This window comes from Acinonyx jubatus, chromosome A3 (assembly GCF_027475565.1).
Source record: "Acinonyx jubatus isolate Ajub_Pintada_27869175 chromosome A3, VMU_Ajub_asm_v1.0, whole genome shotgun sequence".
Lineage (NCBI taxonomy): Eukaryota > Metazoa > Chordata > Mammalia > Carnivora > Felidae > Acinonyx > Acinonyx jubatus.
In genome coordinates, this window is record NC_069388.1 from 102,672,848 (window position 1) to 102,693,565 (window position 20,718).

Genomic DNA, 20,718 nt, shown 5'->3' on the forward strand with positions numbered 1-20,718 from the left:
AGGGTTTGTCCATGTTCCTCTACTTTCTAGCTGTGTGACTCTAGTCAAGTACTTAACTGCTCTGTAAAATGAAGTTAATAACACTCATTTTGGACAAATCAAAGTTAATATATATTGCTTTAATTATTATAGCAATTATTATTTGGCATATTATTTTTTATTAGGTCAGGCTATAAGCCCTGTCTTCCTAGTCCATTTGCTTTTGCTAGTTTATTTTATTTTTTTTTTTTATTTTTTTTTTTTTTAACATTTTTATTTATTTTTGAGACAGGGAGAGACAGAGCATGAACAGGGGAGGGGCAGAGAGAGAGGGAGACACAGAATCTGAAACAGGCTCCAGGCTCTGAGTGGTCAGCACAGAGCCCGACGCGGGGCTCAAACTCACGGACCACGAGATCATGACCTGAGCCAAAGTGGAAAACTTAACCAACTGAGCCACCGAGGTACCCCTGCTTTTGCTAGTTTAAATGAATATTTAAAGCAGTCTTGAACTAAAATATGTACGCGCGGCTCCTCTCACAGTGACTGGTATATACCACGTGCTCAATAAATTGAAGGTGTAGTTCTTTATTATTTGTAAATAAAGAAGGTTGACCTTTCCTTTAAAAAGAAAGTGACATTCCAAAATGGGAAGGGCTGAGTCTCTTCTCGGTGCCAGGCAGTACCAGACGTGGCAACCGTGCAAGGCCAGAGGGAAGCTCACGTAGCACCTCTCTTTAAATTTGACCACGCCGAGCGCTTCATTCCCTGCGCCGCCCTCACTTCTTCCCAGTCCAGTCGGATGTCTGGAACGTCATCTTCCGGCTCCGGATCCTTTCTCAAGGCCCCCGTGGGGGAGGCCACCACGATGGGTAGAGGGCCACATTCCTCCCGGAATTCCACAACATGGAGACTCTTCTTATCAGCCAGTTGTTGGTGGGTTTCCTGGGCAAGACCAAATTGAGAACGCCAGGTTAGGTCTATGAGATACATCTGTAACTTAAAGATCGGGAACTTCCCACGTACCACTTGGGGGACTTAACCATTTCAAAGTCGATTCCGGGCAATGTGTTTTGTGGCTACACCACAGTGATTTGGGGTGCATGGCATCATCTCCCCACTCCCAACTGGACTGGAGGAAGGGCGTTGGCCTCTGGTCTCTTGCCTTCCAAACCCTCCCAATTATGTGTCATGCTGTGCCCAAAACTGAACTTGAATCTCATCAAGCCCCTAGCTCTAGCTAACATTTTACAGGACATGCAGGGTGAGACCTGCACTGAGGACCACAGGTATGTAGTCAGCACCAGACTGGGAAGATACAAGACAAACAACCCCGTTTCCTAAAAAATATAATATAATATAATATAATATAATATAATATAATATAATATAATATAATATCAATAAAAATAAATACACACACACACGAGGAAAAAAAGAAGAAGGAAACCTATAGATTAGAAGTGATTTAAAAGACATGGCAAGAACTTACAATCTACAGACCTTTTCTGGAAAACAAATTATGTAACAAACTTCTTTTTAATATAACAAATGGATACATTTCTATGAACACTACCTAGGTAACTCGAGATACTGTGGTACTGTTACTTTTTAGGTATAATAGTACCAACGGGTACTTTTTAATCCTTATCTTTTAGAAATACATACTGAAATATTTACAAATGACATAAAGTGATGTCTGAGGCCTGGTTCAAAATGACTGGGCTGCATGGGGGTGGTACTGAGACACAAAGATTGGCCATGAGCTGTTCACTGCTGACATTGGGTAAGAGGGCCAAGGGGACTCATCATGGACAGTAGCCACAGGTGTCTGGAAAAAGGAAATACAGTTAGTTTATTGGTAGTACATTAAAATACCTGATATGCCAATCTCCTGTTTCCAGACTTTATGGCCACCTTGTACTATTCTCTCTAATCCTACAGAAGTTTGAAATTAGAAAAAAGATGAGCTGCTTCATAAAAACAAAAGAATTTAAATTGGCAGATCTTATAATCAATGGCATGTTGCTTAAATTGGTGACATTCTTTTTCTTTTTGAATAGCACATTAAATAATGCAACATTTTACAGTTGACAGCATCTTAGAAGAGATGATACCTGGTAATCATATCAGAAAATCCAAAGTACTAACTTAAAACAAAAATATTATATAAAAGAACAAGTCTACTTGATCATAAATATGACCTATCTAAAACCAATACTGTAGCTACATCAAAAAATTAAACGTCTAACAGTTTGAATTTGAAAGTGCTTTTTATTTTTTAATTTTTTTTAATGTTTATTCATTTTTGAGAGAGAGAGAGAGAGAGAGAGAGAGAGACAGAACTCGAGCAGGAGAGGGGCAGAGAGAGAAGCAGACAGAGGATCTGAAGCAGGCTCCAGGCTCTGAGCTGTCAGCACAGAGCTGGAGGCGGGGCTCAAACACACAAAACGCAAGATCATGACCTGAGCTGAAGTCAGATACTTAACTGACTGAGCCACCCAGACCCTCCTAGAAGTGTTTTTGAAGCATATTTTAGACAGTAACAACACACACACACACACACACACACACACACACAACCTGTTCAAAAAGGATCTCTTCACCTAAAATTTTTCTTTTTTTTTCATTTTATTTATTTCAAAGAGAGAGTGAGAGTGGGGAAAGAGGGGCAGAAGGAAGGAGGGAGAGGGAGAAGGAAAGGGGGAGGGGAAGGAGAGAGGGGAGGGAGGGGGGGAGGGGAAGGAGAGAGGGGAGGGAGGGAGGGAGGGGGAGGGAGGGAGGGAGGGAGAGAGAGAGAGAGAGAGAGAGAGAGAGAGAGAGAGAGGAGAGAGAAGGCTCCATGCTCAGTGCAGAGCACAGGGCTTGATCCCACACCCTGGGATCATGACCTAAGCTGAAGTCAAGAGTTGGATGCTCAACTGACTGAACCACCCAGGCACCTCTAAAGCTTTTTCTTCTAATTAACTTTCCTATTTTAAACAGACCATGTATAATTAGTCCAGGGACCACTTTATTTAAACCTAGCCATCAGACTTTCTTTTTTTTTTTTAATGTTCATTTATTTTTGAGAGAGAGACAGAGAGCGAATGGGGGAGGGGCAGAGAGAGAGGAAGACGAGAATTCGAAGCAGGTTCCAGGCTCTGAGCTGTCAGCACAGAGCCCGACACGGGGCTCAAATTCACGAGCCATGAGATCATGAATTGAGCCGACGTCAGACGCTTAACTGACTGAGCCACCTAGGCACCCCTGGCCATCACACTTTTAAGTGTCAGGAAACCTGTCAAAGTCCTTAATAGGTCAGCAAGTGGAGTCTCTTGAACCTGGCTGTCGTTTCTGCTCATCCAGCTCCGCTAAGGTCTACCCTTAGCTAAGGACCCTTCCCCTCCGCTAAGGTCCATCCCTTCAAGAACACGCCATCCCTTGGAGCAGATAAGAGGGCAACCTAGGAGGAGGGGCCTCTTCACTGGGGAGTAGAGTGATTGCAAGCCTAGCCCAGGCTGAGTGGGCAGGCTGGGTGGCAGCCCAGGGCTTTCAGCTCTGCAGAGAAAGAACTTGGCATATTAACATTCATGGTTCCTACTAACGCAGGTGTCTGTCTAAACGACCTACGCAGGTAACTTGAAAACTGCCTGTGCTTCTACTGAAGACAGCACTCTAGAGTGGAGAGGTACCCTAGAGGCTTCACTCTAGTCCCAACTGAAAGAACTAAATTAGGAAACAGCCTTCCTCTTTTTACTTTACATGTCTATATTGTTAGAGCTATAGAACAAGCATAAATTCTTTTCGTAAAAAAACACAGATTATAATTATTGGCTTTGAAAAATACTAAATTTTGAAACTTCAAAATACCCCTGAAGTATTTTTTAAGGGTAATTTTCATGAACTAATTCTCCAGTTGGATTAACTTTAAACTGATGCAGCCACAGGCAACAAAGAATGCCCAAGTCCCCTGGTGGCCCCAGGCTATCATGGCCTAAATGCAAATATGAAATACAAACTAGAACTTCTGTTTCAGAGCCTAGGGAAGGGTTACCTGGTGAGAGAGCCCACGGAAGAGGCCTCGTGTGAGGTTGAGCATGTTGACGGACCCAGAGACCTTGGCATACATGTCTTTAATGCCAATGAGCCGGCAGATGGTGATGATGGCCCGATGGCAGCGGAGGCCGTAGCCTAGAAAAGGAAAAACGCAGTCACCCTGCTGGCCTTCACACAGCTTTGGGCTCTGGGCTTAGGAGGCCCTGGTTCATATTATGACTTCATCGCTTCCCTGGACAGCTTCCTTAATTTCCATAACGACACTGATTTAAATGAGATGTTATAAAGACTAAAAAAACAATATATATAAATTTCTTAAACATGTGGGCAAAAAAACAGGAATATTATAAAGATGAACAGAAATGTGTGAAAGTTCTAGGCCCCCCCACGCCCATGTTGGCTAAGGACAGAGGGACATGTCTATTCTCCCCCTCCTCAACTGCTCATTTGCACTGAGCAGAGATACCTATTTCCTCTTCCAGGAAAAACTCCTCTCTTGGCTTTGGTAATGCACCCTTTCCCCCGCTCCCCACAAAACACAGCATCTTAATTGCTGCTTTCAGGCACTTAGTGGAATTTGTTTATCTGATGCTTCCCCTCACTAGAATGTGGGCTCTGTGAAGGCTAGGATATTGTTTGTTTCTACTGTATCCCCAGACCCTAAATCAACAGCCAGCAAATGCAGGCAGCAGTGAGAGAAAGACACCCCAAATTTAGACTCACATTTTGATTAGCCAGACATGAAACTTAGCACATGCCTCCCTGCTTTAAGGCAGAGGATCTACTCTAGATATTACATGTTACTGTCTTTCTAATTTCCAATTCTTTTTAATGTTTATTTTTGAGAGAGAGAGAGACAGACAGAGCATGAGCAGGAGAGGGGTAGATAGAGAGGGACACAGAATCTGAAGCAGGCTCCAGGCTGAGCTGTCAGCACAGAGCCCTTTGCGGGGCTTGAACTCATGAACCACGAGATCATGACCTGAGCTGAAGTCGAATGCTCAACCGACTGAGCCACCCAGGCGCCCCTCTAATTTCCAATTTTCAATGCTAATTCAATATATGTGTGTAAAAACTACATTCGGATACAAGCAACTAACGTTCCATCCCTTCTACTTGAAAGAGCCAATTAAAGTGGACCCCATAGCTATGGCGGATCACATAAGAACCGGGGACCTCAGAGGGTAGCTAAGACAGGCAACAACGGGGTGGTCTGTTCTTCCGTGTGCGGAGTTATACACATAGAACATGCGTCCACGTGTGAACAAATGTATGCACGCGTAGATGTGTATAGATGCACACACACCTGCAGACTGGTGCCCATGCAAGGCAGATCCTTGGAAGGGCCTAGAAGGCAGACTCTAACCTGCTACCGCTCACTGAATGATCCTAGGCCAGAACCTCCCTTGCCCTCCACACCTACGTGGCAGAGCTGATGGCGAGCTCCCAAGGGAAGGTGTGAATACCGCACAGCACCTGGACCATACACGGCCCTCCCCAAATGGTAGCCAGTTGTATACATATACAAATACCCATATAATAGTGGTCATAGTCCCATGGGAATTATTTGGATGTACTTTGACTGTGAAGTCTTTCAGGTACACACTGTGTCAAAAACTCCTTGTTTAATGAAAGTGTGTGTGTGTGTGTGTGTGTGTGTGTGTGTGTGTGTGTGTTAAGATAGGAAATGCTTACCAGCAGAAGACAGGAAATAATAAAGATTGGAGCAGAAATTAATGCTATCGAAACCAAAAAAACAGCAGAAATCAATGAAACCAGAAGCTGGTCCTTTGGAAGAATTAACAAAATTGATAAACCACTAGACAGTTGGATCAAAAAGGAAAGGACCCAAATAAATAAAATCAAGAATGAAAAAGAAGAGATCACAACCAACACAGCAGAAATAAAAACAATAATAAGAGAATATTATGAGCAATTATATACCAATAAAATGGGCAATCTGGAAGAAATGGACAAACTCCTAGAAACATATACACTACCAAAGCTGAAACAGGAAGAAATAGAAAATTTGAACAGACCCATAACCAGTAAAAAAATCTAATTAGTAATCAAAAATCTCCCAAATACAAGAGTCCAGGGCCAGACGGCTTTCCAGGGGAATTCTACCAAACATTTAAGGAAGAGTTAACACCTATTCTCTTGAAGCTGTTCAAAAAAATAAAAATGGAAGGAAAACTTCCAGACTCTTTCTATGAGGCCAGCATTACCTTGATTCCAAAACCAGACAGAAACCCCGCTAAAAAGGAGAACTATAGACCAATTTCCCTGATGAACACGGATGCAAGATAGGAAATGTTTAGCAGTGCTGTGTGAGGAATCAGACACCATGCTGCAGCCAAGGAAGAAGTGTCCCATGACTAAATAAGTTTGAAAACGCTACATTCTCTACCCCCCTCTGGGGGATTCACATTGCACAGCAGTGCATTAAAGACTGTAACAATCAGGGGCGCCTGGGTGGCTCAGTCGGTTAAGTGGCCGACTTCGGCTCGGGTCACGATCTCGTGGTCCATGAGTTCGAGCCCCGCGTCAGGCTCTGTGCTGACAGCTCAGAGCCTGGAGCCTGTTTCAGATTCTGTGTCTCCCTCTCTCTCTGACCCTCCCCCATTCATGCTCTGTCTCTCTCTGTCTCAAAAATAAATAAACGTTAAAAAAAAAAATTAAAAAAAAAAGACTGTGACAATCACAAAGATGTACAAACATTTTTTTTTTTTTACTTTCCTTTATCGTTTTCCCACATGACACTCTTTCTGGAGTTCACACTTATTAGTATCTGCTCATAGAAATAGTGATGCACAGGAACATAGTTTAGGAAATGCTGTCTATAATGTATATTTATGTTTTATAAATTTGTATTTACATTTAATTTTTATATTAATTATAATATATAATATATTTATAAAATATTTTATAAATTTATAAAATAATTTATAAGGATTTATAATTTATAAAAATTTATAATTTATAAAAAATATATAATTTATAAAAAATTTACAAAATAATTATAATTAATTATAAATACAATTAAATTATATTTAATTTGTATTTAATTTGTATTTAAAAATTATGTATATAAATACACATAAATGTATATTTATGCTGTCTAAATGTATATTTAACCTCAATGCACAGGGAATGTGTTCAACTAGACAGAAACCTGAAAGATACAGCTTGAGGGGACAGGGATGATAAAAAAGGTAACTTCGGCAATTAATGAAAACTGTAGCTATCTTTCAAAAATCATTTGGATATAAATGTATCTAAACCAACGCTGTTCAACAGAAATAGGACATAAGCCATATATGCAAGCCATACATGGAATTTCAAATTTTCTCACTGATACATTTCAAAAAAAAAAGGTAAAATTGTTTTTAGTAATATATTGTATTAACCTAATATAACCAAAACACTATCATTTCAACATGTAATCAATACAATAATTTTGAGATATTTTACATTCTTTTTTTTTTCATACTAAGCCTTTGTACTTCACAGATCTCAGTAGCCACATTTCAAGTGCTCAATAGCCACTCAGGGTAGTAGCTATCATAGGAATAGTGCAAGTATAAGCTTGACGTCTAAGTGTTCAATTTAATACTTTTTCTAATAATAAATAAAGGTTTTTATTAGGCATATGAATGACTGTGATTTTAAAACAGAAGGTAAGTTCACTTAAAAATAAGCAGGTTCTCTTGGTGCACAATTAGTACTGAATTTGATGTTTTTTCCTCCAGAGTGATTTCCACGTCCTAGCTTTGACATGAAAAATTTAGGTGTCTTATTCTTTTTCTGATCCAAACTTTTTTTTTTAATTTTTTTTTTTAATGTTTATTTACTTCTGAGACAGAGAGAGATAGCACATGAGCGGGTGAGGGGCGGTGAGATAGAGAGGGAGACACAGAATCCGATGCAGGCTCCAGGCTCTGAGCTGTCAGCACAGAGCCCGAGGCGGGGCTCGAACTCACAAACCGTGAGATCACGACCTGAGCTGAAGTCGGTCACTCAACCGACCGAGCCACCCAGGCACCCCTGATCCAAACTTTTAAAGATATGCCTAGAGGGGCACGCACCTGGGTGGCTCAGTCGGTTAAGCATCTGACTCTTGATCTCAACTCAGGTCATGATCTCACAGTCTCTGAGTTCGAGCCCTGAATCGAGGTCTGGGCTGATGGCGCAAAGCCTGCTTGGGATTCTGTCTCTCCCTCTCTCTGCCCCTCTCCTACTTGTTATCTCTCTCTCTCAAAATAAATAAATAAATAAATAAATAAACTGTAAAAATAATAAATAAATAAAGATAGAGGTGCCTGGGTGGCTCAGTCAGGTAAGTGTCCGACTTTGGCTCAGGTCACGATCTCATGGTTCGTGAGTTCAAGCCCCGCATCAGGCTCTGTGCTCACAGCTCAGAGCCTGAAGCCTGCTTCGGATTCTGTCTCCCTCTCTTTCTCTGCCCCTCCCCTGCTCATGCTCTCTCTCTCCCTCAAAAATAAATAAATGTTAAAAAAAATTTTTTTAATAAAAGAAAACAAAATAAAGATATACCAAGAGTACCATTTTTACTGTAGAACCAACCATAGCTAAACAAAATCAAAGTGCTCAAGAATTCTATACCCAAAGTCCACTGGGCATGACTGCCACGGCTCTGTGACCCTGAACTCTGCCTCCTTGCTTGCAACAGGAAGAAAGTCTACCTCTGCTTCCAGAGCTTAGCATAGCACCCAGCTCACAGATGATGTTCAATCAATATTTGACGATGTGAATAAATGACTGGAACTGAAGAAGCTGTAAGTAGGCCATCTAACAGCATCGATGAATTCTCAAGGAGAAATGAATGCTCGCACTTATCCAAACCCAATGATTCATTCCATTACTATTTCCTACTCAGAGTATGCTCTTCCCACCTAGAATTACCCCTGGTACACGCCTGTGTTCACAGGAGCCTGAGTGCACTGACTATATTTTATTTCCCTGGGAGCCTCGGCCTTCTTAAATGAAACTCAGGCCTTCCCATTTTGGTATTTTCAAAATGAGTTCAATACAACTGATCAAAAATAAAGGACAGGATGGAATTGTGATAATGACTCTGCTTTATCTTTAACAAATTATAAGAGTGTTTTCGGTTACCTCTGGGTTTTTTCTTCATCTTGATATGCGTCCTTTTAAATGTTAAAGAAATATCGTGGAATACTGGAGGATAAAAACATAAGCATAAGGATTAGGTGTGTAGCTTTAATGCCCTTGCAAATGCCACCACAGAACTAATGCTACCAAAGCAGCCAGCACACATTGGCCAAGGATGAGTGACAAGATTCTGATTTCACTCATCACTAGGGAAGAAAATTTGTTTATGCATTTTATATAATTATTTGTTCCAGAACATGGTAACAAGCAGAGAAACGCGAAGATGGCCTTAGAGATATATTGTCACATATAATGAAACAAGTGTAATCCTACAAATGATTAACACTCACTTGTATGGTCTTCGTACCGTTCTACATAGTGTAAATATTGTACTGCTCTGTTCTTTGCCTGAAAGAAAGAAGGAAAACACTATTCTTAAATCTACTATTGGAATTTACATTTTCTTGGAGATGTTAAAAAATAGCTTGCAGAAAATATTTTATTACCGAAAATTTCCAACTTAAACATTTCATTATATACTTATAAAAAGACTTAATTTAGGGGTGCCTGGGTGGCTCAGTCGGTTGGGTGTCCGACTTCAACTCAGGTCACGATCTCACGGTTCGTGAGTTTGAGCCCCGTGTCGGGCTCTGGGCTGATGGCTCAGAGCCTGGAGCCTGCTTCCAATTCTGTGTCTCCCTCTCTCTCTGCCCCTCCCCTGTTCATGCTCTGTGTCTCTCTGTCTCAAAAATAAATAAACGTTAAAAAAAAAAAAATTAAAAAAAAAAAAGACTTAATTTAAAAAACTTATGGGGCGCCTGGGTGGCTCAGTCGGTTAAGCGGCCGACTTCGGCTCAGGTCATGATCTCACGGTCCGTGGGTTCAAGCCCCGCGTCGGGCTCTGTGCTGACAGCTCAGGGCCTGGAGCCTGTTTCGGATTCTGTGTCTCCCTCTCTCTGACCCTCCCCCGTTCATGCTCTGTCTCTCTCTGTCTCAAAAATAAATAAACGTTAAAAAAATTAAAAAACAAAACAAAAAAAACTTATAAGCACAGTATCACTATCATATCTAAAAAACATTAACAATAATTCCTTAGTATCTTCAAACATTCTGTCAGAGTTCAAGCCTTCCCAGCTGTCTCATACTTTTGGGAAGCAATCACAAGTCTGCTAAAAATGACGCAAAAGAAAACAGGTACTGCTTAGGCTATGTATGAGTTAAGTAACTGTTGACAGTAAGCCTCCGGGGAGGGTTCTTATTTTTATTATTTTGTGTGTGTGTGGTTCTAATGGTACCTAGCACACCGAACTTTTAGTATCAACAAAAGAAAAATGTACGTACTTTTCTGAAAGCATCTGCTCGTTCAGTGGCTTTCCCAATGGCAAAACCTTAAAAAAGAAAAATGATAAATAAAAAAAGGGGCATAAATTTGGCACATACTGTCTTTCACTACATTTTAAGTTTCAGTTCCTACAATATTTCGTAGCATTTCATTTGTCTTCTGCCCACAGAAAACCTGCTATCCAAAACAAACCATAAAACATGAGGCTACTGAGATGTGCCTATCTGTTTTGGGGCATTTTGGAAAGATTACATTTGAAAGTATCTATGAAATCCAAGGTTAGGTGTATAACATTACCTTTTGTAAGTCTCTAGATAAAACGAAATATACTTAAACAAGAACTAATCATGCTCTAAACTAATAAGATAAATGGTTTTGAACATTTTTAAAAATAGATTAAAATAACCCGAAAGGTTGGGGAAAAATACACACTGCTATAGAGAAAAACCATGACTTCGCTGGAACTTACAAATGCAATTCAAATTTCAATTCACCAGGAAATAAAATCAACAATTCTTAAGTTTGTGAATGCTTAACCCTATAAAATGAAATTTATCACAAATTAATGGAAATGCTGCCATTATTTGTTATCACATTAATTCTTTATTTTGAAGAATGTATTTTATTTTTAAATGATATATAAGAAAGTAATATAAAGCAGGGCGCCTGGGTTTCTCAGTCAGTTGAGCGTCTGACTCTTGATTTCAGCTCAGATCATGATCTCCCAGTTTGTGAGTCCAAGCCTCGTGTGGGGCTCTACGCTGACAGCACAGAGCCTGCTTGGGGATTCTCTCCCTCTCTCTCTCCGCTCCTTTCCGTCTTGTGCACGCTCTCTCTCTCAAAATAAATAAACTTAAAGACAAAAAGTGTCAGTAGGCAGTTTTCCAATTTTCTCTCCTGTACACGTTCGTGTATACATTTCAAAACCAGATGTTCACTGGGGAAATTTTACAGAGAAGTATAAAGAAGAAAGTTTAAATGACTGGCAAACCTACAGATTAAACATTATTAACCGTTTCAGTGTATATCCTTCTAGTCTTTGCATATAAACATACTTTATATTAAAAAAAACAAAACAAAAAATTGGGATTGTATTATACAGTCTTATATGAAGTTTTTTTGTTTATTTTTAATTAGCATTATTTCATAAATAATTTTCTAATATATTCTTTAATGGCTACAGCATATTACAATGTGTGGCTATACTTTTTTTTTTTTTTTTAGAGAAAGAGTGCTCACATGCACACAGGAGAGGGGTGGCAGAGGGAGAGGGAGAAGAAGGGAGGGAGGGAGAGGGAAAGGGGGAGAGAGAGAGAGAAAGACAAAGAGAGAAAGACACAGAGAGAGAGAGAGAGAGAGAGAGAGAGAATTTTAAGCAGGTTCTATGCCCAGCACAGGGCCTATGGGGCTCAATCTCAGGACTGTGAGGTCATGACCTGAACTGAAATCAAGAGTCAGACACTTAAACTAAGTTACCCAGGCGCCCTGGATATACTCCTTTCGTAACTACGCCCCTACTATTGAACATTTAGTGGCTTTCCCTCCCTAATTTTTCATTATACATAAGACAACAGTATCTTAAGCCTTTTAAAATATCCATTGTTCTCATAGAAAAAGGCAGATAGAGGAACTTCTGTTCCTTTTCCCTCCAAGGAATTTTATGTGTTTACCACAAGGTATATGAGCCCAAACCACTTAAAAGGCTTAATCTGTACAAAGGGGCTGGGCACCGGCAAGAACCCGCAGACTCAAGGGCTGAGCCCAGGCCACACCTGTCCTCTGCCCCCACCTCCAGCACCATGCACATCACACCCCGGTCACCTGCGGCTCCTCTGCCATTCCCCACAGCGACCAGGACACGGACTGATCTCTTTCTTCCCTCTTTTGCTGTCATGTTGAAAACATTTCTTACCTAAAAGACAAAATGTTTCATATATATTACACCTTAAGGAAATTCTGAAGTAGGGAACTGGACTGAGCCCCTTACACACACACGGCGCCACCTGAGTAGCTACAACATCCTCTAAGTCATGAGTAGCAACAGCAAACTCTCCAAAGGAAACCTCTCTCTGCAGTTTCTCTAGTGGTAAAATCGAACTTTCCCTTCCTATTTCCTAAGGTTGTTAGAAGGCTGAACGGAGATAACTTTTGAACGGATTAGAAACCATACAAATTGGGGCACCTGGGTGGCTCAGTTGGTTGGGCAGCCGACTACAGCTCAGGTCGTGATCTCGCGGTCTGTGAGTTTGGGCCCCACGTCGGGCTCTGTCCTGAGAGCTAAGAGCCTGGAGCCTGCTTCAGATTCTGTGTCTCCTTCTCCCTCTGCCCCTTCCCTGCTTGCTCTCTGTCTCTGTCTCTCTCTCTCAAAAATAATAAACAATAAAAAAATTAAAAAAAAAAAGAGAAACCATACAACTCAATATACATTATTTTAGTGAATTTCACAAAGGAAGAAAGTTGCTGACCAAACTTTGAAAGAATTTGTAACGGACTTATTATAAGACATATTCCCGGTGATCAGAGATGTTAAAACAAAGAAGATGTGTATCTTAGAAATGAAAATGCAGTCTACAGAAAGAATGAGCACAGGACTGAATCTCTATGCTAAGGTTTAGGCTCACAGGCTCACCGGATAATACAAAATTTAGAAATACCTGCTTACTAGAAACTACAGGAAAATCTGTGTTTTGTTTGTTTGTTTTGTTTTGGCATATTTAAAAGGCCAGGATCTATGAAACTGTTACCTTAAACTGCTTACATGGAAGGTCCCTTCCCAAAAGTAAGGTTAAAGGAAAAGGTCGAGTCCACACCCGTGGACAATCTTGTAGGTAATCATCCACATACAAGAATTCTTCAAAGGGATTAACTTCCAAAAGATATAAACGGGGCCCCAAAGACATAAAATGCTTGTAAACATAAAGTACCGATATTGATGAAATAATATACATATTCAATCACAAAATCAATAAATGGTTATTCCAAATGATAGTTAACACCGGCCAAGTATGCAGCACTAGCTCAAAGGGAAGTGGACTATTTTGGTGATTTTCAATCACCCTGGAAAGAGTGACTGAAATTTCCCTGACACAGGCTTCGGTTTCAACGGCCTGCAAACAGCCCAAAAGATTATTTCCCCGTCAAGAGCTGGGCATTCACAGCAACTCAAAGCTTTCTTACCCTGCCCCATGAACTGAGTGCCAGGACAGATTGCTAATGCTGGCTTTAGAAGGGAGGGTTTCAATAGTAGTCTCCAAATTCTGTTCTTGACCGTACCTCTGAAGTTGCCTTGTCATGAGACCGCAACTGGTAGCCCCCAAAAGAGGACAGCAGTCAGGACAGCCAGGATCAAGTAACTGAAATTAAAGTTTCGTTATTCCCTTATCCGAACCAGCTCCGTGTCTCAGAAAAAAATCACGCACCAAAGGCTGTTCCTCATGGTTCCACTCGCACTATTCCCGCTCTACCCACACCAACTTCTCTAAAGGCTCAACTGGGTATGTGATGCAGCACGCCTACCTCCAGTATTCTGGTATCAAAATCATCATATGTTTCTGTGGAGAGAAAAGAAGAAGGCATGTAGATAAACGGATCTCTACAATTAGTGCACGAAAGCATTTCTCAAACCAGGCACCATCACTGATTTTTAAGTGAGAAGGAATCTCAAATCTTTTGGTGTCACTCCCAAGGCCACACCCTAGTCCTCCATGATCACCAGACTGCTCCACCACTAAATTCCTAAAACTCGGCCATCTCCCTGACTGCATCCTCCTACCCCTGCAGCTCTCTCACTCAACAACTCACAAGGTGGTGGTTCTTGGAGCTCCCCAGCACCACCAGACTCCTGACCCCTTCTTTATTTTCCCTCGGACCCCCTATGGTCTTCACAGCCTCTGCCACTCAGCCAAGACACCATAAGCCATCACTTCCACCAGACGTTGCAAATAGCCTCAACTTCCTCCCCCTCTTTTCTCCCCACCGTACCACCTAGGCCAGAATCAAGGCAACTCCCTGGCCACACCTGACCTACGGGGTGCTGCTGCTAGAGAGAAGTCAAAGCAGAGTACACACGTGAGCCACGAAAAAGTCATGGTCTCCAACTCAGTCAAGTCCTCCCTGCTGCCTGTTGGCCTTTTATGTCTCTTTCCACTCACCACAGCAGCCATTTCAAACACTCTGGGTTCTCTGATTTTTATTAACTTTTTCCTATAGAAAATTTCACTCACATAAAAAATAAGATAGAACAGCAAAATGAAGTCTTACACACCCATTAGCCAGCTTCGACAATTATCAACTCCTAGCCAATCTTCTTTCCTCTAAGTTCTGTCCAATTCCTACTTCGTTGGGTAATTTTTTTAAATTATTTATTGTTTAATTTACATCCAAGGTAGTAAGTATATAGTGCAACAATGATTTCAGCAGCAGACTCCTTAAAGCCCCTTACCCATTTAGCCCATCCCCCCTCCCATAACCTCTCCAGCAACCCTCTGTTTGTTCTCTATATTTAAAAGTCCCTTGGGCACCTGGGTGGCTCAGTCGGTTACGCGTCTGACTTTGGCTCAGGTCACGATCTCATGGTTCTTGAGTTCGAGCCCCGAGTCGGGCTCTGTGCTGACAGCTCAGAGCCTGAAGCCTGCTTTGGATTCTGTGTCTCCCTCTCTCTCTGCCTCTCCCCTGCTCACGCTCTGTCTGTCTCTCTCTCTCACAAATAAACATTAAAAAAAATTTTTTTTTAAGTCTCTTATGTTTTGTCCCACTTCCTATCTTCATTATTACTTTTGCTTCCCTTCCCTATGTTCATCTGTTTAGTATCTTAAATTCCTCATCTGAGTGAAGTCATATGATATTTGTCTTTCTCTAATTTCACTTAGCACAATACCCTTCAGTTCCATCCACACAGTTGCAAATGGTAAGATTTCATTCTTTTTGATTGCCAAGTAATACCCCATTGTATATACATACCACATCTTTATCCATTCATCCATCGATGGACATTTGGGCTCTTTCCATACTTTGGTTATTGTCAACAGCGCTGCTATAAACATTGGGGTGCATGTGCCCCTTCGAAACAGCACACCTGTATCCCTTGGGTAAATACCTAGCAGTGCAATTGCTAGGTTGTAGGGTAGTTCTATTTTTAGTTTTTTGAGGAACCTCCATACTGTTTTCCAGAGTGGCTGCACCAGCTTGCATTGCCGCCAACAATGCAAAAGAGATGCTCTCTCTCTCCGCATCCTCGCCAACATCTGTTGTTGCCTGAGTTGTTAATGTTAGCCATTCTGACAGGTGTGAGGCGGTATCTCACTGTGGTCTTGATTTGTATTTTCCTGATGATGAGTGACGTTCAGCATCTTTTCATGTGTGTTAGCCATCTGGATGTCTTCTTTGGAAGAGTATCTACTCACGTCTTTTGCCCATTTCTTCACTGGATTATTCATTTTTTGGGTGTTGAGTTTGATAAGTTCTTTACAGATTTTGGATACTAACCCTTTATCTGACATGTCATTTGCAAATATCTTCTCCCATTCTGTCGGTTGCCTTTTAGTTTTGCTGCCATTGGGTAATTTTGAAGCCAGTCCTAGATACCTGTCTCTTCATCAAAATATTCTGGTGCCCATGCTCATCAATGCTCATCCTACTTTCAGCAGATGACCCCATCTCCTCCTCACAGACTAACCGAAGCCACCAGACAGCTACCACTCACCCACCACACCCCCAGCAGGCTCACATTTCCACTACCAACAACATAGGCTCCACCTGAACCCACAGTCAAGAGTTAATCCATTTATCCACCCTGGGTCTGGGTCCTCATTAGGGTTTTAGTTTACGGGTTTTTTTCTCTCCCTCCCATACCTTCATCCACTCAACTGAAGCATTTTGCTCCGTTCTAAGCATGTTTACCTGAATCTCTCCGTCTCAACTTCTTTCCTCTTTAAGCCAAATTTAACAAAGCAGCCAAACTTGTCTATTTCTTCATCTCCTACTCATTGACAATATTGAATTTTTCACACGAGTTTTACTTCTTTACATATTCGGGATGGGGTGGTGCAGGGAGGACTTCATTTTCTAATTTGGCCTGATAAGTATTAGCAATTTTTATTTCATGTATGCTTTTATGACACTGAATGACAACTATCTGGTTTATCTTCTGTTATCAAAACAGAACTGCCAAGCCACGCTGCTCCACAGGTACCCCATGAGCACCTGTGTTTGAAGAACTGCACCCGACAAGTAGCTCTGTCTAGATCTAAAATAGACCACCACATTCAAGGCTCTGAGAAGCCACACAGTAAGGATTCCAGAAGCCAATGCTTTGCATCCTGTGTGTGGACTACTTTTGCGTATGGGCCTCTAGTGTTCCATAAAATACAACTGAGTAATTAACATGAAGTTATTTCAATAATGCTCAAATCCCTTTTTTTGGAAAAAGGCAATCTAAACAGACAAGTAAAATCCACTTAAGGAATTCTAGAACTACAAGTACTCTCTCCATCACAAAGGTAAGCAACACCAGGACTCAGCTACCTCCATTGGGACCAGGGTCCGGGGGGCCAAGACTGACGCCTCCCCACGTGTTTCCACTCCATCCTCGCTCCCGTTTAACCTTCATCTTCCTCTTCCGGTCCCACTCTTCCCTCTGCTGGACCATCTCAGCCTCTATCTTCTCCTGGTCTTCCTTGCTTCTTTGGGCAATGGTCTGCACAGCTCCGTCTCTCATGAGAGGGACATTGAGACCAGGCCATAGGAAGCCATGACGCCCTGGAGGTTTGAAAACATACATTAATAAGAATTTTTAAAAATCATTCGTTTCTTACGTGCTAAAACGGTAGGCAAGGGGTGTACAGATAATGATGCTGCCGGAGGGAGCTTAAACTAACAATCACTTGGCAGGCCACTTGGCACCATCTATTAAAATTTTAAGTGTACCTACTGTAATAACTAGTAATCCCACTTAATGCTACCTACAGAAACATTCCCACACAGTTACGAGGCGTAAGTGTGCTTGGACAAGGAGGTCCACTGAAGTGTTACTTGTAAAGGCAAAGAGTGGAAGCGATCTAAATGTACAGCAATAGTGGACTGGTTAAATGACTACGGCATCTTCAACCCGTGAAATATTCTACACTAAATTCAAAGAATGAGGTTGCTATAGAGATACTGATGTGGAACAATTTCTAAGACCTAATATTAGTGAAAAAAGTAAATTATAGGACAGAATGTACCATACGATAGAATTTACTTTTTTAAAAAGAAAATATGTATTTCTTTTAGGGTATTTATGTATATAAAAACATTAAAAAGGGTCAGAAGAAGGGGCGCCTGGGTGGCTCAGTCAGTTAAGCAGCCAACTTCAGCTCAGGTCACAATCTCATGGTTCATGGGTTTGAGCTCCCTGTCGGGCTCTGTGCTGACAGCTCAGAGCCTGGAGCCTGCTTCAGATTCTGTGTCTCCCTCTCTCTCTCTCCCTCCCCTGGTCGTACTCTGTCTCTCAAAACTAAACAAATGTTAAAAAAAAAAAAATTGTTTTTTAATAAAAAATAAAAAAGGTCAGAAGGAAACACATCAAAATGAGATCAGTGCCTTCCTTGGGGGGCAGCAACTGGGATTGGTGGGGAGATAGAAAGGGCATCAAGGGGACTTTAGATTTCTCTACAATCTTTGAATTTTTTTACTGAGAAAGTATACATATATGATTGCTGTACTTTTTAAAAAGTTAAAAAATAAAATAAGATATAAGGTGAGTCATCAGAGAAAAAGATTCAAGTAGACACGTAAGTGCAGTGAAAGGTGTTTTCTTTATGCCTGAAGGCTATTATTACCAAGGATAATTGGTCAATAACCATAGCACAAAATGTTGATCCAAGTACACTATACAATTTTTACTCTTTAAAAAACACAAGTATAAACAGTTATGTTTCCAGGGGTTGGCAGACTAAGGCTCAGGGGCCAAATCCTGCCCACCACTTGTTTTTATAAAGTTTTACTGGAACACAGCTCTCCTGGTTAGATCATATATTGTCTAGGACTGTTTCTGTGCCCCCTTAGCAGAGTTGAAGAGTTGTAAGTAACAGAGTCCATGTGGCTCAGAAAGCTAAAAATATTGACCATCTGGCCCTTTGCAGAGGTTTGCCAACTTTCACCGAATCATAAGATCCTTGAGGGCACTGTCACAGAAGATGTGACGCAAGGGCACTCAGGCTTGTGGAATGAATAACCGAATGAATTCCTTTCTATGGGATTTTCTTCCCCCAGAATCATGGGGCATTAAGTGAGCCATTTGATTTAATTCTAAAACTGCAAACCTAATGCCCTTCATGAGAAATGTATGAGGCTTCTAGGCTATAAAAATCTCTACAAAACTGGGAAGGAAACTTTAAAAAGCACATTAGACTTTTTATAAATAAGCTTACCTTCACCAATGATCTGACCCCTGTTCAAATCCTTTCTTCTCTTTTTCTTAGTTCTTTTGCCTCTTCCTTTTCTTGCTCCTGCACCAGTCTCTGCTAAAGCGCCTTTCCATAGCTCATCTGCTGTCACTGTAATGAAACAGGTTTTTTGGTTTTTTAATTACCAAGCAATGATCTGTGGTCCCCTGCTGAATAAAAAAGGCCCAAAGAGTCCAGCTCACTTGTATCACTGAGGTGATGAAAGTAAAATTATATCATTCTTTATACATATCAAACACATGGTTACATTTGGACAACCCAAGAGATGACGCATGGCCTCCCTCCACAAAAGATAGCCAACATTTAAATCCCATTTGCCGGTAGTTCATTTCCCAGACATCTCATCAACTATGTTACAGGTCTCTTCCCTGCCCTCCTGCCACCACTATAACCACTGAGATAATACCTATCCTTAAATACAGGTTTCTTAGCCCAAACAAGAATCAACATTGCAATCTGAACTCATAAATCTTACTACTGTGAACTGTTTGCTCTATTCTTCTGTGAATGCCTTAAATACCTCTGTGCATCCTTCAAAATAAGATGCCCACATTCACCTTCAACTCTAATTAAAATCTAAACAATACATAGGAAGGAATGAGGAGGTAGGAGTCTGACAGTTAATATTTGCATACAGTGTGTGTATTCTCAAACCATGCTTGCCTTTCACTTGATGTATAGACCCCTACACTGCTGATTTATTTCCATTTGTGAATTTCTAGGATTCCCAAATCTTTTTCTACCATACATTTCAATCAGTACTTACCCCTCTGTACTTATGGAATATTCAGATTCATTACTTTCGACACTACTGAATTCTATTGATGTAGTCAATTTAAGTCCTATCTTCCCGAGGACTTCCAGCCTTTCACAGTATCACCAATTGATTTTACAGTCATAGATTCTGTCCCATTACCAATTTATTTAATAAAGAATCACAGCCACACAAATGTTGTAGTACTCAAAACTCTAAAATACATCTATCTACATGCTGGAAATACTAAACATATTCTGGAAAACAGATGAGTATCTTCATTCTCTTACCCTTAGGGTTTCAAAGTTCTACCTGCTTGCTTCCTGAAAGGTCTTCCCTTGATCTCCTGATAGCATGGAAAGGGAAAAATGTTTTGGATTTATATTTTTAAAGGCTTTAATCTGTTCGGTATCCCATTTATCTAAACACATACATATTAGAGTTGATCTTCATAACTGAAGCTCAGAAAAGTAACTGAGATTCCACATCACATGCTGCTTTGCACCCTGATCAGAGCAAAGGCTTTAAGTTAAGCTCAAACTTTGACACTGATTCACTTAAAAGAACACAAGTTTGAAATAAAATCACCAACCCCAAACTAAATTCTCACTAAACATTTGATTTTGTTTCCTAACCGCTTAAAAATGGTGCTACCTATAGATGCCATCAAAAACTTGAAAGTTCACAATGAAAGCACTTTTAATGGGGGCATATTAAGAGGTCAATTAGTTTTTCTTCACTTAGAATAAGCAAATCACTCATTAATACTAAAAAGGATCTGGGGCACCTGGGTGGCTCAATTGGTTAAGCATCTGAATTCAGCTCAGGTCATGATCTCATGGTTCGTGGGTTTGAGCCCCGCATCAGGCTCTGTGCTGACAGCTCAGAACCTGCAGCCTGCTTCGGATTCTGTGTCCCTCTCTCTCTAGCTCTCCCCCACTTGTACTCTGTCTCTCTCTCTCTCTCTCAAAGATAAGTAAACATTAAAAAAAAATTTTTTTTAATAAAAGGGTACACTCTTTATT

At 40.9% G+C, this 20,718-nt stretch overlaps 1 protein-coding gene across 1 annotated transcript in view; it reads right to left on the reverse strand.

The window, feature by feature from the left end:
• Positions 1-551: 551 nt before the first annotated feature.
• The window catches only part of MRPS5 (mitochondrial ribosomal protein S5), a 29,054-nt gene continuing 8,887 nt past the window's right edge, over positions 552-20,718 (reverse strand). Inside the window, exons 4-12 of the mRNA XM_027033686.2 lie at positions 18,904-19,029; positions 17,018-17,251; positions 14,012-14,046; positions 12,317-12,407; positions 10,495-10,541; positions 9,504-9,561; positions 9,157-9,219; positions 4,016-4,152; positions 552-924 (exon numbers count right to left, since the gene is read on the reverse strand). Coding sequence (XP_026889487.1) covers positions 700-924; positions 4,016-4,152; positions 9,157-9,219; positions 9,504-9,561; positions 10,495-10,541; positions 12,317-12,407; positions 14,012-14,046; positions 17,018-17,251; positions 18,904-19,029 — 1,016 coding nt within the window. The 3' untranslated portion in view covers positions 552-699. The remainder of the gene's footprint in view (positions 925-4,015; positions 4,153-9,156; positions 9,220-9,503; positions 9,562-10,494; positions 10,542-12,316; positions 12,408-14,011; positions 14,047-17,017; positions 17,252-18,903; positions 19,030-20,718) is intronic.